General features: G+C 44.0%; 1 protein-coding gene across 1 annotated transcript in view; it reads left to right on the top strand.

Annotated features, from left to right (window-relative positions):
- Window positions 1–4101: 4101 nt before the first annotated feature.
- The window catches only part of LOC120045793 (microtubule-associated serine/threonine-protein kinase 1-like), a 28274-nt gene continuing 14348 nt past the window's right edge, over window positions 4102–18027 (top strand). The window contains exons 1-5 of the mRNA XM_038990725.1: window positions 4102–4183; window positions 11083–11197; window positions 15540–15637; window positions 15758–15833; window positions 16351–16423. Of these exons, the coding sequence (XP_038846653.1) occupies window positions 4102–4183; window positions 11083–11197; window positions 15540–15637; window positions 15758–15833; window positions 16351–16423 (444 nt within the window). The remainder of the gene's footprint in view (window positions 4184–11082; window positions 11198–15539; window positions 15638–15757; window positions 15834–16350; window positions 16424–18027) is intronic.

The raw sequence follows: 18027 nt of genomic DNA on the forward strand, positions 1-18027 counted from the left end.
AGAGGATGACAGAGAGAAAGAGAGCTAGTGAGCGAGAGAACGTCCTGGGATGAGTGTCCATTCAGCTGTAGTCAGGCACATGCGTGCACACAAGTCTCTCCTCTTTTTATGTGGGGGTGTGTGTGTTTCCGTGTGTGTGTGTTAGCTAAATACAGATGTAGTGGGTGGGTGTGTTCAGGATGGAAGGAGTGAGAGGTAAAGAAGATAATGAGGGAAGGAGAGATAAAAGGAGAGATAATGAGTGTTGATAATCAGACAGTGTATGTCCCTCAGGTGCTGGGCTCAGGTGTACCTCATCACAAAAAATATCAGAGCGAAAACAACACTGCTCCATCCCTAACCCCTCCCTAGAACACACACACACACACACACACACACACACACACACACACACACACACACACCTCTCTCTCATGGCCACACCTTAACCCTTACAAACAAACAAGGCCATCAGACCACTATTACACAGTACTTAAAGGTAGACTCAGTAATATGAGGTAGATGCAGAAAGTAAAGAGCGTAGTGGGTCAACTAAGAGCATTAAAGCACAAGGCTCAACTTCTCCACTGTTTTGGTGCCCTGGCTGCCACGTTGTTCACAGTGTGAAGCAAACCCGTGCACATACGCAGATACTGTTTGTGACTGTGAGAGTGAAGTCTTGCATCTCATTTATCTCAATATATCTCCGGTGCTGCTCGTGCCAATGTCATTTCGCTGAATCTACCTTCAAACAATGCCACACATATCACACATCGAAGGAGGTAAGTGGGGTGTCAAGATACCTGGGCCAGTCCAAAGAATCCATCCTTCTGAGTGGTCTCTTGTCTCTCAGGGGATGCTTGGATTCAATAGCAGTAGCTTTGGTGGAAGTGGTAGCATTACTCCTCTCTTAGAGTAAAAATCATTTCAGTGGAGTAATGGGGCTTTTATTCTCTTTGATCTTCTTTAGTCCCGTCGGAGCCTGACTTCAGTTCCAGGAAAAGTCTACCCCCTCAATACTGAATCTGAAGAATGCCACTCTTGACACTGTCCACTGTGTCTCTGTCAGCCTCTATGTTTCTAGACAAAATAAGGGATCTTTGTTTATCAAAGACAATAACAAGAAGCTAATGTTTTGTCTCTGAGACTGCAACGTCAAAAGCTGTTCTAGCTTTGAAGTAAGCACCTAGACCAGTGGTATTCAGTGTTGGAGTTGTAATTTAAAAAAAATTAAATTAAGAGTGAAGATTATTGTATGGGACAATATACAAACGTTTTTGAGAAAGATCATTTGAAAATTGTTATTTTATTGAGTAAATGTATTTATTGGTTTCTTTTTTTATTGGAGTGTCGATGGGGTGCCCAGAAACTTGTCCATTTTTTATTTTTTTATTTTACTGCCCTGATCTACGGTCAGTTGTGATTTACCTACAGCCCCCACAGTAGTATGGCATTGGTTGAAGCTCAATGTTAAATTCAGGTACACAACACTCTCCCTGCCTCTGGTCATGAGCCATCTGGGTTGTTAGAATTAGGAAAACAATAAAATGTCTTGCCCCGACCTAGCTCAATATCTAGGAGTCGGATAAGAACAAGACTACAGCCTCCATAAAGTGACCATTAGACTTGCCACCTTTTGGACTGAATACGTTTTGTAGGGGCAACAGTTTTGATTAAATGTATAATTTATCAATCTCACGTGCTCGTTTCTGTCCATTAAGAACAAACGATGTGCTACCCTTTTGTTACATTTCTGACAACGCTAACACCCAGCTAGCACAGTGGATCTGGACCGATTCCGGCTGAGAGTCGGGGCACTCGGCTGAGAGCTAGACTCGGCCGAAGTCATGTGGCCCGAGTCTGGGCCGACTTCAGCAGTATTACTTATGGCTAGGTTGTGGGGATTGAGCTTGGGCCAATTCCGGTGTCAGTTATCTGGCCCAAATGTATTACTTGGGGCTCGGGCCAATTGTGGCTACTCTCTGGCAGATGAGTACACAGGCTGCTTTATATAATTAACATTTTATTATTTATTTATTTTCCCATATTTTCTCATTGTTTCTGTGATAAAAAATACAATTATTTAAGTAGTGTTTTAGTATTTTGATACTTTTGATGAGCATTAAAACCTTTGCAGATCGGGCCTCCTGAGTGGTGCAGCGGTCTAAGGCACTGCAACGCAGTGCAAACTGCATTGCTACAGATGCTGGTTTAATACCCGTGCCGACCGGGAGACCCATGAGGCGACGCACAATTGGCCTAGCGCAGTCCGGGTTAGGGGAGGGTTTGGACGGCCGGGATGTCCTTGTCCCATCAGGCTGTAGCGACTACTGTGGCGGGTCAGGCGCTGACATGATCACCAGGTGTACGGTGTTTCCTCTGACACATTGGTGCGGCTGGCTTCCGGGTTTAGCGTGCATTGTGTCAAGAAGCAGTGCGGCTTGGCGGGGTTGTGTTTTGGAGGACGCACGGCTCTCGACCTTTGCCTCTCCTGAGGCCGTACGGGAGTTGCAGTGATGGGACAAGACAATTTGATATGATGAAAAGGGGGTAATAAAAATAAAAATTGTGGATGGGTATAATTTGTATGTATAAAATGTATAATAGTAATATAAAAAATGACTAAATCAGGTAATTTTGTATACATTTATTTAAAATTGCATCAAGCCACTTCTGGGGGGATTCTGGAAAAATGCCGGCAAAATCGGCTGAATTCCGTTAGACGGATACATCGTGTCGATTCTGGTCAATCATTCATTTTGATTTCCGGCCGAGTCCGACACCCGATTCCAGGCCAATTCAATCAGTTATGCCCCCCCGGAAAAGGGCCGCTTCTGGGCAGATTCCTCATGTTAGCTGGGCATCTTTTAAGCCGAATCTCAGGAGTTCTAAAACCAGACCAAAGCACTTGGATTGCGCAGCAACAGCGCTAGTAGCTAGCTTTCACCAGTCAGATGAGAGGCAAGCTACAAGCTAAGGAAGCTAGCTATATTTTGCTATGGAAGGTTTTTCACGTGGCTGAAGTCATCTGTGTAAACTGTTGGCCTTGAAACTTGCGTGTAATCAGAGTACAAACAAATAAGCACAACTAAGATAGCGAACGTCCTTGGCTGCTATTGCCAGTTAGCTAGCCAACTAATGTTAGCCAGTAATGTTAGCTACAAGCTAACAAGGCTTTAACATTAGCTGTATGGACTGATCATGAACCGGCACAACTCAATGTTGACAATATCTCCCACATTCTTCCACAAAGCACAGCTAGCTAGCTAAGTAAAGTTCATTGTCAACACCAAACCTTGGTAAACTGCCACGCTGGAGAGACTGGAGAGACCAACTCTAAACTTTCAAGGAATACGTTGTTGCCCCTCCGTCCGCACTCCATCCCTACGGGACATCCCAGGGACACATTGCTTAACATCAGGGTGGCGGATTGTGTTCCCTGAAATGCATACACCAGATGATTGATAGAGTGCCGGGCCCTCTCTATGCACTTGTTTATCCTCTGGCCCCACTGGAACATCCAGCTCCTCCGCTGCGCGATATCAGAGAAGACCACCGTTGTCCCGGGAAACATTCGGATGACCACCTCTAAATCCATGCATCTGCTGCACCAGTGCCGTCCCCTTGGTATATCCCAAGTCGTTTCCACCGAGGTGAAAGACTAGGATGCCAGGGGGAGAAGTAGGATGTCAGGGGGAGCTGGCGCAGAACACAGCAGTTTGTGCCACTTCATGCCTTGCTCTCCGAACCACCTAACGTGACAGTCAAGAATGTATGTGAATAGTTCATTGGTAGGCTACATGTTGATTATTTGTATATTTTCCAGTAGCTTGCTCGATTGTCATGTTAAATGAGATCAGGGGTATTTTTCCAGTTTACTCCATATTGGCTTAAATGTGATTCTGGTTTTTCACTTCCCTCTGGAAAATCAGCTGTTAATATTAAATAAGTACTAATAACTACATTATTTCTGTTACCATTGTAGTGCTTGTGAGTATCCTTTATTTTTCGGCTTCAGACCAATGCCTACTTCTTACTTACAAAGTTTGTTTTTGTTTTGAACAGTTATAAGGATCTGGGGAAGGTGAGCTGATCCTAGATCTGTGCCTCAGGGCATCTTGTATGGATCTGGAACTTGTGTCTCAGACAGCTGTAAGAGGGTCAGTAGAAGGTGACTACGCACTGTTTGACTTCTCTGGTGGCGGTAATGAAATTAGGCCACACAATTTGACATTTAACACACAGCATCCTTATGTGGTCCAGTGGAGCTGTGACAAAGCTGTGTTAGTCAGAGCTCTGCTTGAGAGCTGGCATGTCCATTTCAACATCTGTCAGTCAGTGTTTAAACTTTCCGGGACAATAAAGCCACATCCATCATCTTCCAGGCTGGAGTGGCATCGCCTCTCCTCGGGTGTCTGTCTAGATTGGGTTGCTGTGATGTGCTGACGCTGGCGACTTTGTCCCAGCCCATGGAGGTCAGGAGGAGGAGAGGATGCTGGGAGATGGAAGGAATGTGTGACTTTGGATTGACTGAGAAGATTCTTGATGGCTCTAGATGGGTATAGGTGTTGAGTGTCAGGATAGAGGACAAGACAAGGCACTCTCTTTTTCACTGTAATATTCTTCTCTCTGCCCTGGTTTTTCTTTGCTTGGTATGTCATCGATTGTGGTTACATAGTGTAGCCTATACAGTACTATCACAGATAGAACAATGAGCCAGATGTTTCCCCCGGATGTATAAATCTGAAGCATACGGTTGGAATTTCCACTCACCACCAAATATAGTGATGAGAGGAAGCCTACTGGCCGGCAGTGGGAGAAGATGTAGCAAGATGGGTTTTGGCTGACATTCTGCACATTTTCTCATTGATGAAAACTGGACTAAGTTTTGTAGACTTTACCCTTTGCCAAAGTTTAGAAAAAATTGAATTGTTTAGGGAGTGGTCGAAATGTACACAATTGTTACCTGGTGGAAAATGGGGGAGGGTCATGCTTTTACAATTTCAGTCAGGGGGAGGGTTTAGTATTTTTCTATTTTGTCCAGAGGAGGGTCATCTAATTTGTAATCAATTAACGGGGATCCTGAGTGGCGCAGTGGTCTAAGGCACAGCATCACAGTGCTAGAGGCGTCACTACAGACTCGGGTTTGATCCTGGGCTGTATCCCAGCCAGCCGTGATTGGCCATAGGGCGGCGCACAATTGACCCAGCGTCATCCGGGTTATGGGAGGGGTAGGCCATCATTGTAAATAAGAGTAAAGATTATTGTTCTTACCTGACTTGCCTAGTTAAAAACAGAACCAAACCTATTGCAATAGTACATTTAAGTGCTGGCGGTAGACCTTTAGATTCGGGGGTGTGCCAGAAATATGTTTGCTCACAGGCAAAAATGATCGGCGCAATGCTTGCGGTGGCGCAAAAAGGTCTGGGTTTAGATGAATAAATTCAGTGGAGTGGGTGTGTGGTCTCAATTTAAGCGTCTCTTTTCCAAGCTTAAAAGGATAAACATTTAACACGATGGGCCAGAAAAAGTTGAATACATTGGTCATGCTGTCAATCCAGCATGCCTTCTGCCTTGTTCAAAACAAATGGAAACTCGGAACTGGGAAATCTCAGACTTCAGAGTGTTCAAGACAAGTGGGAACTCTGAAAAAAATTTGCTCCGACTGGTGTGGTGGTTCATTTCTTTACTATCAAATGAGGAGAGACAAACTTATCACACAAGTCAGAGTTATACTCAAACTAAATCTTTAATAGTGAGAGCTTTGCAATAGCGATGGCTGGTCGACGAATCACCATCTCTGATGATCCGTTGAGAGCGCCGAGACAAAAGTACAAAGGTCTTTTATAGCCAAGATACACCCCTTTCAACCTACATGACGAACAACAGATATATAGAATGGGTCACAAGGTTAAGATTTGTATGAAAGATACTTATAATACATAGCAGACAGTATCTGCTGTGTCAACAGTTTTCATTGTATAGACAAGTGTCTGGCCCTCCGACTCCAAACTGGAACCATCTCTCCCTGGTACGGTATAGAACAGAAACATTAACTCATGCTCTGGAATGCTCTTTAGGTTTTATCACCCAAAAGACATGGTAAATCTCCTGTCAGTTTTATCTCCCAGAGGCCCATCCTCAGTAGAACACAATAGTTAAGAATACTCTATTCTGGTGAATAAAACAACCATGATGCAATAAAAGTATTATAACATAATCTTGCAATTTTGCCACACTGGGAAAATACGTTTTGAACGGTCATCCAACTTGGAATTCCAAGTCTGGAACTTGAGCCTCTTTCTAGAGCTCCGACCTGAAGATCACTGACATCATGATTCGACTTTGGGTTTTTTTCTTCAAGTTTTCAGTTGCCTTGAAAGCACCATAAATCCAGAGAATGCCAGACTTTGATGACAAAGTTTGCCCACCAAGGACCTCCGCTCCACTCCTCTGTTCAAGTGAGCACAGCACAACATGGTGAGTTAAAAAATGTATTGTATGCTGCTGCATAAATGCTGTAATATGCCAGGGAGATATGTATACTGTAGCTAAGAAAGTAATACTATGTGTATGTTGTGTAGTAAGCTGTTATTAGCCCATGTGCCTCACCCTAATAATTTGGCCCCTTTTACCCTCATAATTTAGCCATTTGTTCTGACTTGGTGGTGCACATGTAGCCTATAGCCTATTTTAGTGAAATAGTCAATTCTGTGGCTGTACATTTCAAAAGTGCTAAACAAATAGTTATATTGACTACGTCTATCCAAGCTCGCTCATTAATGTCTTAATCGAAATTATGGATTGCCTCTTATCCGCTCGTCATCCCCTTATGCCATAGTTTGTACTTCTAAATTGTCAGTAGATTTTTTTTAAATTAAAGGCAGTAAATGAGGCTGAATGAACTGTTTCTCTGCCAGACAAAGCTCCACTGATAGCCAGGTGTAGCAGTGGTAAGGAGTCACTCCATGGTGCTGAAAAGAAAGCTCTGCTGTTGGAACAGCTTTATATAGACCCTAACAGTTTCTGGGCACCGTTTTTCCCCACAAAAGGGGATTATTACAGGCAGAAATACTCCTCTGCAGTTTAAAATAAATAATTATGTAGAATGAAATAATAATTAAATGAAAAATGCCTTATTAGGCTATACAGTCATTCTACAGAGCCTTTGAATTTACTTTTAGAAACACCAGTCGTAACTGGTTCTGTTGTCGCTCAATGTTTACAGTTGATAGACAACTTCAGCACTGTTCCAAACTTAGACCATCCTCTTTTTTAAACATGATCCTGTATAGAAATCACAACCTCTCCGGTGCTGCAGCATGCGCTCATTAGTTGTCATGCGCTGTTGTGATATTAAAAGATTCTGCTTGTCTCCAGTCATGTAAAATAATGTAGAATTGAATGAAATGCTTTTATAAAAGGCATTTTTTTCTCAGATACATTTATGCAGTGTTTTAATTATAATGGAGATCTTTTCACAGCTACCGTTGTCCGCGGTGTAATGTGAATCCACAACCTTCTGGATACTTTGCCATGTAGGTTAATGCTTACAAAATGAAGGACAGTTTCTAAACTGCATATCTAAAGGCTCTGGTCTCTGCTCTGAGTGAGGGTGAATGGTAGGCATGTCCTCTGCTATCCACTTCATGTTTTAATTATTATTTTGGGCATAGGGGAGGGTCAATTGTTTTTTTTCAAAAGTTCAAGTAGGGTCGGGTAAAAATATATTTTACTGAAGAGAGGGCCGATTTTCTTCAGATATCCCTCATTATAAATAACGTACAGTTATAAATAACGTACAGTAGAAGGAGTGCAGGGGCGAATTGAGTTATTGCACACACGCACTTCGCAGAGTAGGCGTTCCTTAACGGAAATATGCTAATACATACTTGACCACGCCAATAGGATTTCGCTAGCTCGTGATTGGCTCTGCCCACCTCCATGCTTGTTCTGCCTACTATGCTTAATTTGCTCACAATGAAAACGACAAGCTGTGGTCTATCTTGGGTTAGTTACAAAAATGGTAACTTTTTGGTACTATTGTAGCAATTGTTTACACCATTTAAAAAAAATCTTATTGCACCCACATCATACATTCACCGTATTTTGTTCTTTCTCTCTTTCACATTATTGCTTCTCCTTTGTCATTTTCTTTTCATCTCACATGGTCTGTGAACTTGAATAACTATGGAGTCGGGTGTCTCTCTCCTCTGTCTCCTCTCCTCGTCTCACTGGTCAGCCTCTCTCAACTCTTATCTGTGTCTCCTCTGCTGCACATTGCGTAGCAACAAGCCAACATGTGATCTGAGCCCACCGCTCAGTACTCTCTCCTCTCCACTAACTCTCTCCTCTACCTTCTTCCCACCTCTCCTGTACCCAGTAGTCTCATATTCTACCTATATCTCTCTCCCCTCCTTTCCTCTACTAATATCTCCCCTTCTCCACCCATCGCTCATGCTACCCATCTTTCCCCTCCTTTCCTCTACCAGTCTCAGCTCTTCTCCACCCATCTCTTTCCCCCCTCCTCTATCCATCTCTCCAGTGCCAGATGTAAACACCTGCTGTACCTCATCTCAAACTCAGCTTCTCTCTTTCTTGCTCTCTCTCTCTCTCTCTTTTCCTCCCTCCACCCCAGCTCTGTGTCTCTCTTTCTTGCTCTCTTTCACTTTCTCGCATTCTCTTTGTCCTTCAGAATATAATCAGTTTCAAAGTTTTGTCATCACATCCATAGAAATGTAATGTTGCACCTGCCTGTTTGTTAGCATGGAGGGAGACATGGTTTGGTTTGCTCAGTATTAATGAGGTCTGTTCCCTCTGCTGTGAATGGAGGAAGAGAGGGGGGAATAGATGAAAAGGCAGAGGATAAGCATAAATAAGGTGATGAGGGCTCCTATTTGTCAGGCGTTTTGTTCAAGCAGAAGGGCCTGTGTTTTTTTGTGAATGTGTGTGTTCGCTATGTTTCCATGTGTTTACATTATAGTGTGTGTGTGTGTGTGTGTGTGTGTGTGTGTGTACAGCACTGTGAAAGAACTGGGTCATGTTTACCTTACACCTGTAACAGTGTTGCTGCCGTCCCTCTCCTTGTCCCAACCTGGACTTGAACCAGGGACCCTCTGAACACATCGACAACCAGGTAAACAACTACTTCAAGGTCTCAGAGTGAGTGACGTCACCGATTGAAACGCTACTAGCGCGCACCGCTAACAAGCTAGCCATTTCACACCAGTTACACCTGCAAGGATGATGAGCACCACTGGGAGAACATCCTCCCTTTCCCTCCCTAATTTATTTTTGTCTCTCTCTCTTTCCTCCCTCCTTCATTTGTTTTTGTCTCCCTCTCTCTTTCCTCCCTCGTTTTTTCTCTTCCACTTGATTTGATTTTCTCTATCCATCCCTTTCTTCCCTTGCCCTTGTTCTTTTCCATGTCTTCTCCCCACCTATCTTTCTGTCTCCATCTCTCCCTTCCTTTCCATCCCTCCTAATTTATTCCCTCCTCTCAATCTCTCTCCCTCCCTCCTCTTCAGTGAGAAGCCCCAGGCAGGGAGCAGCCTGTCAGCTGGGAGGTTGTGTGGAGTCAGCCTGTTCAGTCCAGCCTTAGTGACTGGGGCTGAAACAAACAGCCACATCTCTCCACTGTCCTGTCTGGCTGTGACCCTGAATGAGCAACCAGAGAATGTGCCTGGGCCATGGGGGACTGGTCCTAAATTATAAAGCCATTACACCAACACTAATTTTCCTTTAAAATAATGAGTAAGGGGGTGTACTGAAGGACTTCGATGGGGTTGAGGTCAGGGCTCTGTGCAGGTCAATAAAGTTCTTCCACACTGATCTCGACAAACTATTTCTGTATGGACCTCGCTTTGTGCAGGGGGGCATTGTCATGCTGAAACAGGAAAGGGCCTTCGACAAACTGTTGCCACAAAGTTGGAAGCACAGAATCATCATTCAGGGCGGCAGGTAGCCTTGTGGTTAGAGCGTTGGGACACTAACCGAAAGGTTGCTGGGTCGAATCCCCGAGCTGACAATCTGTTGTTCTGCCCCTGAACAAGGCAGTTAACCCACTGTTCCCCGGTAGGCCGTCATTGTAAATAAGAATTTGTTCTTAACTGACTTGCCTAGTTAAATAAAGGTTAAATAAAAATGTAAATCTAAAATGTCATTGTATGCTATAGTGTTAAGATTTCCCTTCACCATGAAAAACAGCCCCAGACCATTATTCCTCCTCCACCAAACTTTAAAATTGGCACTATGGGGCAGGTAGCGTTCTCCTGGAATCCCCTAAACCCAGTTCTTGTGCTGACGTTGTTTCCAGAGGAAGTTTGGAACTCATTAGTGAGTGTTGCAGCCAAGGACATATGATTTTTACGAGCTACACTCTTCAGCACTCGACGGTCCCGTTCTGTGCACTTGTATGGCCACTTCGCGGCTGAGCCGTTGTTGCTCCTAGACATTTCCATTTCACAATAACAGCACTTACAGTTGACCGGGGAAGCTCTCGCAGGACAGAAATTTTACGAACTGACTTGTTGGAAAGGTGGCATCCTATGACGGTGCCACATTGAAAGTCACTGAGCTCTTCCGAATGGGCCATTCTACTGCCAATGTTTGTCTATGGAGATTGCATGGTTGTGTGCTAGATTTTATACACCTGTCAGCAACGGATGTGGCTGAAATAGCCAAATCTACTCATTTGAAGTGGTGTCCACATCTTTTTGGCCATGTAGTGCATCTTAAATTGCATGTGTGTACGTTTGCGTGCGTGCCTTTGTGTGTGTGTGTACATATTTGTGTGAATACTTAGCCCTATTTATTTCCCACGGCATTGAGAGTGCATTTACCCTGCTAGTCTGAGAACCACAGAAGTAGAATCTCAGCCAGTGAGGCTCTTTGTACTCGGGGTTTCTCACTGATGCCTCAGAGCGCCCTGCACTCCTTTAAATAGCCCCAGTCGCTGAAGAAACAATTAACCACGAATGTGATGAAAGCCAAGTGAAACAATGTTTAATGTGCTCGCCGTCGCTTTCTGCTCCCACCATCATCTGCAGTGAAATGAAACGTTAATTAATACGTCTCCAAAGCTTCTTCCTCACGTTGAATTAGGATTGAATCTGGAGAGAACCAGTGCTGGGGATGAGGGCCACAAATTAGGATTACAGAGGCATCCATCAGTAGCAAAGGCTAAAGAGTCAAGACTGGAAATGAGCATAACTATAAAGCTTGGTGATGGATCATATTTTATAGGATAGGTAATGAAAACAAAAATGAATGAACTCACTCTGGTTAGTGGTTGGTGATATTTGGGTTTAGCCTAACAGCTGGTTTTGTGATCAACTCTTTATCAACATTCTCAGTAATAACCACAAGCACAGGAGTACAATCTTCACAACTGAAACAAACAGATAGAGCAAACACGGGTTGATTGAACTGATTTGTTGCAGAGTCATGCTAATCATTAGCATTACCTGCAGCCTGACTAGACTGTCTGTGTTTGGTTGCTAGCAGCACTCTGTCACTGTCTCCCAATGGAATAGAGGGGGTTGTCTCTGCGACTGCCTCTGTGTCTGTTCGACTGGGTGATCCTACAGTCAGCTCACGTCATGACTCAGCAATCAGCCTATTAGTCGCAGTGACTCTGCATTTATTCAGACGGAAAAACACTCTGTGTGTGTGGCGGTGGGGTGTGGTGATAGTGTGTGGGGGGGGTGTATGTGTGTGGTCAAGGAGAGTTCCTCGCGTATCTGCCTGTGTGCTGGGAAAGGCTGAATGGATATGCCTGGTGCCCTAAATTGATGACATATGTCGTTCAGCAATAGTTGAGTGGGGATTAGAATTCTTTCTCGGGTCCACTCATAACCCGAATACCCAAGATCTGACCCGAGACATAGTTGTGTTCTGTGGGTGTCACTGAGTAGGCTAATACCCCATTTCATGGGTGCACACTCTATAGGCAAGCCTGTACAGTCCAATATGAATGTCCACTAAAAGTAGTAGGTTGACTGGGGAGGTGATTTCACACAGTCAAAGTCCTGCATTAAGAGCTAAGACTCTAATATTTGTGTAAACTCTTTGGAATTGTAATCTGTAGGTGTCACTGAGTAGTCTGATACCCCATTTCATGGGTACACACTCTATAGGCAAGGCTGTACATGTGCATGTATGTATACCACCAATTAACGGTTTCTTTTACTGTTTATTGTCAAATTAATAAATTATTGTATTTATTTTTAAGTTATATAACAACATTCCGACCTTGTTTAGCATTAATATCTAGTCCAAATATGGCATTATTCCACTCTCTGTATCTGTTTTGGTCAGTATTAATTGGGGACTTTAATTTTTAAGGCGAAGCACAAATTCCACTATTGTGGCTAATCCTTATTGTGGCTAGCTTCACACAGGTATGGGAACCAACTGCTGCCACTCTGCTACTGCCCAGTCGGAAGGAAGAAAGAGTGGGAATTGCACCTCGATGGAATTGCACCACTGTTGCACTGGTCATCAGCATCGGCTTGTCGTTAGCAATTGGATTGTCACGGTAACAGTCAACCACCAGACCGAATATGGATGACTATTTAAATCAAGTGTTATCAAGTGTTACTCAAATGCTATGTTGCTGTGGCTCACTACCAGAGGAGGCTGGTGGGATGAGCTATAGGAGGACAGGCTCATTGTAATGCAATAAATGTAAAGGTATCAAACACATCAAATTGAAACCATGTTTGACTCCATTCTATTTATTCTATTCCAGCCATTACAATGAGCCTGTCCTCCTATAGCTCCTCTCACCAGCCTCCACTGCTTGCTACACACACTCGAACGGTGACTGCATTTCAAGCCATGCATGTTTGGATACCATGAGCACGCAATCTCCATATAGAGCAGATTGGTAAAAGGCACAACCGGCAGTATGTGAGCTCTGTACAGTGCAAACCAACAGACAGGGTAGGGAGTGGGTGATGACATCACGACTACTTGGGGTCAGTGGGTTCAGAAAAATACCCAAAAGGGCACTTGAGGAGTGGGAGGGCAAAGGGGAAGGTCCTCTGACATAGGTAGACCCCCCTATCTGTGCCACTGGCATAAAGCAGCTTCTCTGGATCCCCACAAGGTAGGAGTTCGTCCTCCCGTTAACCAGAGAGGCACTAACAAAGTATAGACTGCTGATCACTGTCCATGGTGCTGAAATTGCGACATCTATTCGATGATGGGCTTTCTGTGGTGCCAAAGAATGTAGCCTAGAGCTTTAGCTAATGGATAAATGTTTATTGGTAGGCCTATTTGGCAGAGGTGTGGACTCGAGTCACAAATATGATGACTTGCAACTCGACTTTGACTTTAACACCAATGACTTGTGACTTAACTTGGACTTGAGCCTTTTGACTCGACCTGACTTGATACCCTCCCCAAGCTCAGATATTAAAAATGATGCTATTAAAAAAGTGTGCAGCGCATCAACTCTTCATTTAACAGATTACAGTTTGAATCGGACAGCAGCCAATCAAATTGTGCCAGCGGAGAAAAAGCTGTTCGTGGCAGTGCAGAGGAACGTCGTCGGGTGAATTCAGATGGAGCCCTTGGAAAGATGATACCCAGAATTATTATTTTTGGATATAAAGACGACGCTGTATCAACAAAAAACGGATTGCAACTTGCAAAACATGCGGGAAGGAAATGACAGATGGAGGCTCAACAACTTCCAACTTTGTTCGACATTTGAAGCTGCACAAAGAACGGTAAGTCGTGGCTAATATAGCCGACAGCTATATAATGTATATTTTTGCTAGTATAGCCTGTAGGCTAACGTAACGTTAAATCAATGAGCCTCCACAAAGTCAGTCAGTGCGGGAACGTGATCATTGCACCCAAGATTGAGCTACAACTGTTTAGGCAGTTGGTAGCCTGCTATTTGGTCATCCTTTCCTCATGTTAACATTTCACAACACTATACATGGTGTCGCAATGCTGCCATGTTTAGACTGCTTGCTGGCGGCAATAATGTAATTACTTGTTCAGTAATTGAAGTTGGAAATTCAAACATTGCAGATTGTTAAATAACTTTTTGATGCAATTAATCTCTTTCAATAACGTGTGGAAGGAGAATGAGAGGCTCAATTAAAGATGTTGTTCAATTGCTGTATTTGAAGTACCATTCCCTTCTGCCCAGTTTCTCGGATGTTGCTAGAGCAATCAAGCTGTTTTCACCAACCCTGTAACTGTCGCTTCTGCGGAGAGAGTTTTCTAAACTTAAACACATAAAGAGCTAGGCCTGCCTGAGAACCATTAGGCTCCCGGTCTGATATGTGCTTTTGAACACGTGAATGAGCTTCATTCATTGCTCTGGCGCCGTCGTAGCCTTGACCATGGAATTTGTTCACTGATTTCCCCTTACTTTCAATCAGTTAAATGTTGTATTGTTCAAGGCTTGAGGCACTTTATGGGAGAATTTTTTTAATCTGCGCTACAGAGGGCTACACCGGTCCGCTAATAAAGGACTAGTAAAGGCCCAGTGCGCCACTTTTGTGGAGAAAAAACCATATCTATTTTTTTATTGTTATTTATATCTTTTTTAAATTCAGATTTCTTAGGGGGTGCTTCAGCACCCTCAACACACCTACTTCCTGCGGCTATGGCAACAAGCATGTCTGTATAACCTCTCCCCTGTGTGACGGAGGTAGGATGTGGAAAAACAGCAGGACTCTTCCCGCATTCACATGCTATATGGAACTAGGAATATCTTGCTAACTGGTTGTATTTATACACTTGCCGCATTCCACAAATCAGCAAGTCGGACATTTTCGAGTTTCCTATTTCCGACCAGCATATGAACGCAGTGTCTCTCCTCCTTTCCTTGACGGTAAAGCCAAGTCACACTGACTGACTAGTATTGTATACAATATTAAAGAGGAGTGGATGGGGCAATATGCCATAGTGCTGGTGATGGAGCTATCTGAGTGTGTTTTAAATGGATCTGAGCTGTGGGCTATTAGAGTGTCATTAAAGAGGCCTCATGCCATTACTGAGAACGTCTGTGTGTGACTCAGATAGAGTCATCATGTGTAGTACGACATGGAGGAGAGTGTGTGGAGTGGAGGTTCCAATTAGGATTGAGGTTCTCCCATGGATTTGAGAGGATCCTGTTGTCTTCCCATTCTCTCTCTCTCTCTCTCTCTCTCTCTCTCTCTCTCTCTCTCTCTCTCTCTCTCTCTCTCTCTCTCTCTTTCTCTCTCTCACTCTGTATCTCTCCCTCCTTCCTACTCTTCACCCTTATCTTGCATGAGAGGAGACGGCTGGGGATTGATGGCAAATTGAATTTTCTTTATCGCCTTGGTCCTCCTGCAGTGAGCCCTGCATACGCACATGTCCACACACACACACACACACACATACACACACACGAACACACTTGAACACACTAAACCACAGACAAACACACACACACATACTTGCAGTAACACACTCTCTATTTTATGTACCACACTAAACCTTCACAGAAGGTCTCCTGCTAATACATAATTGTTCATAAAACTCCCTCTATTTCTCTTTCTCTGTGTTTCCAGTTGTCGTACCAGTAACAGGAAGAGTCTGATCCTGTCCACCACCTCCCCCACTCTGCCCCACCGCCCACACTCTCCTCTGCCCCTCACTGGACACCTCGGTACGTACTACAGCCATCTCGGACTGCAAACATCTTACTGTAAACACGTCATCATACAGTACCTCTCCTCCTCTTTCATGCTCTGTCTGTTTCTCTATTCCCATTCCTTTATGTTTCCAGGAAGTAGCCCTCTGGACAGCCCACGCAACTTCTCTTCCAGCACCCCGGCACACTTCTCATTCGCTTCCTCCAGAAGGTAACAGCTCCCTGACACTGTGTGTGTATGCATGCGTGTGTATGTGTGTGTGAGAGAGGGAGGGAGAGGTGAATACCTGTTAGATGCAGGTCTAGCACCTCCCAGTGAGAATGATCACACCTCTCAGAGAGTGGTGAGAGGAAGCTAAAGAGCTTAGCCAGGAGGTCATCCCATCTCTTCCCAGTCAGTCAGTCAGAGTTAGAGGAGCAGAGGCAGGAGCAGTAATAGCTTCCTGTACTCACTGCTCTCGTTTATCAAATCCTTCTGCCGTCTGTCACTGCAGCATGCTGCAGCCCCATAGAAACACAATGGCCAGGCCACTCCACTCTATTCCCTCTCCCTTCGGATGGCTGTTATGACTAATACAATACGGGGGATCAGTTGTGTTATACAGGATGTGGGCGCCGCCTCCTTTGCATATTTCCATATTAGTTCCATTGGTGGATGCATTGAGGATGTTGGGCATAAGTCTAATGCTCTCAGGTTTAATACTGTACATTGTTTTTCTCCTCTGAAGGGCGGATGGTCGCCGATGGTCCCTGGCATCTCTGCCCTCCTCTGGATATGGCACCAACACGCCCAGCTCCACGGTAACACAGATTCACCCTGCTTTGTCTCATCTCATGCATCAATGGCCTTTTCCTAAAAAGCTTATTTTCTTCAAAACTCGCTTTCTTCCACTTTCTCTTTCTCCTTTGTCTGACTTACTTCACTGTCTCTGTCTCCTTTCTCTTTCTAACACTATGGTACACTCTTACTGTCTCTGTCTCCTTTCTCTTTCTAACACTATGGTACACTCTTACTGTCTCTGTCTCCTTTCTCTTTCTAACACAATGGTACACTCTTACTGTCTCTGTCTCCTTTCTCTTTCTAACACAATGGTACACTCTTACTGTCTCTGTCTCCTTTCTCTTTCTAACACTATGGTACACTCTTACTGTCTCTGTCTCCTTTCTCTTTCTAATACCATGGTACACTCTTACTGTCTGTCTTCTTTCTCTTTCTAACACTATGGTACACTCTTACGGTCTCTGTCTCCTTTCTCTTTCTAACACTATGGTACACTCTTACTGTCTCTGTCTCCTTTCTCTTTCTAACACTATGGTACACTCTTACTGTCTCTGTCTCCTTTCTCTTTCTAACACTATGGTACACTCTTACTGTCTGTCTTCTTTCTCTTTCTAACACTATGGTACACTCTTACTGTCTCTGTCTCCTTTCTCTTTCTAACACTATGGTACACTCTTACTGTCTCTGTCTCCTTTCTCTTTCTAACACTATGGTACACTCTTACTGTCTCTGTCTCCTTTCTCTTTCTAACACTATGGTACACTCTTACGGTCTCTGTCTCCTTTCTCTTTCTAACACTATGGTACACTCTTACTGTCTCTGTCATTGCCTCAGGGTCTTCTTCAGTTTCTCTCTCTCATTCACACACTCATAGACACACACACATACCGGCACACACATCATCTCTACCCACATTTTCTCTGTCTTTAATTCTTCTCCCTCAGGTCTCTTCCTCTCTCTGTCTCTCTCTCGCGCTCTCTCTCTCTCTCTCTCTCTCTCTCTCTCTCTCGCTGTTTTTCTCACTTATGTAACACAACATCAGAGGCCTGGGGACTGCTCTCGTCTGGCCAGGGAGAGAGGGAGGAACAGAGGAGGGTAGCTAGATAAGTACCAGACCGGTGGGATGAGAGAGGAGAGTAGAAAAGAGGAGAAAATAGATAGTACACCCTGTTCGGTGCCCAATTCACCACAGGCTCTATTTAGCTAAATATCCCCACTGGAAATAATACCTCAACAAACAACACATATATATCTGAATGAGACATGGAACTTAGTATGGAGCTGGCAGGGTGGCTTCAAATCAAACTTTATTTGTCACATGCGCCGAATACAACGTGTGTAGACCTTACCGTGAAATGCTCACTTACAACCCCTTACAAACCAACAGCGCAGTTCAAGAAGGAGTTAAGAAAATATTTACCAAATAAACGAAGTGTAAAAAGTAACACAATAAAATAACAATAACGAGGCTATATACTCCTCTCCCCTGGACTGAGTCTGATCATGGCTATGGTGGAGACAGATCCATTTGGGAGTGAAAACTGTGCTTTTTCAATACCCTGGCAGACATATTGAGAAAGCAGCATCGATGAATAACAGAACATTTATAACCATGAAATGCAGT

Source organism: Salvelinus namaycush, chromosome 4, assembly GCF_016432855.1.
Source record: "Salvelinus namaycush isolate Seneca chromosome 4, SaNama_1.0, whole genome shotgun sequence".
In the NCBI taxonomy this organism is placed as follows: Eukaryota; Metazoa; Chordata; class Actinopteri; order Salmoniformes; family Salmonidae; genus Salvelinus; species Salvelinus namaycush.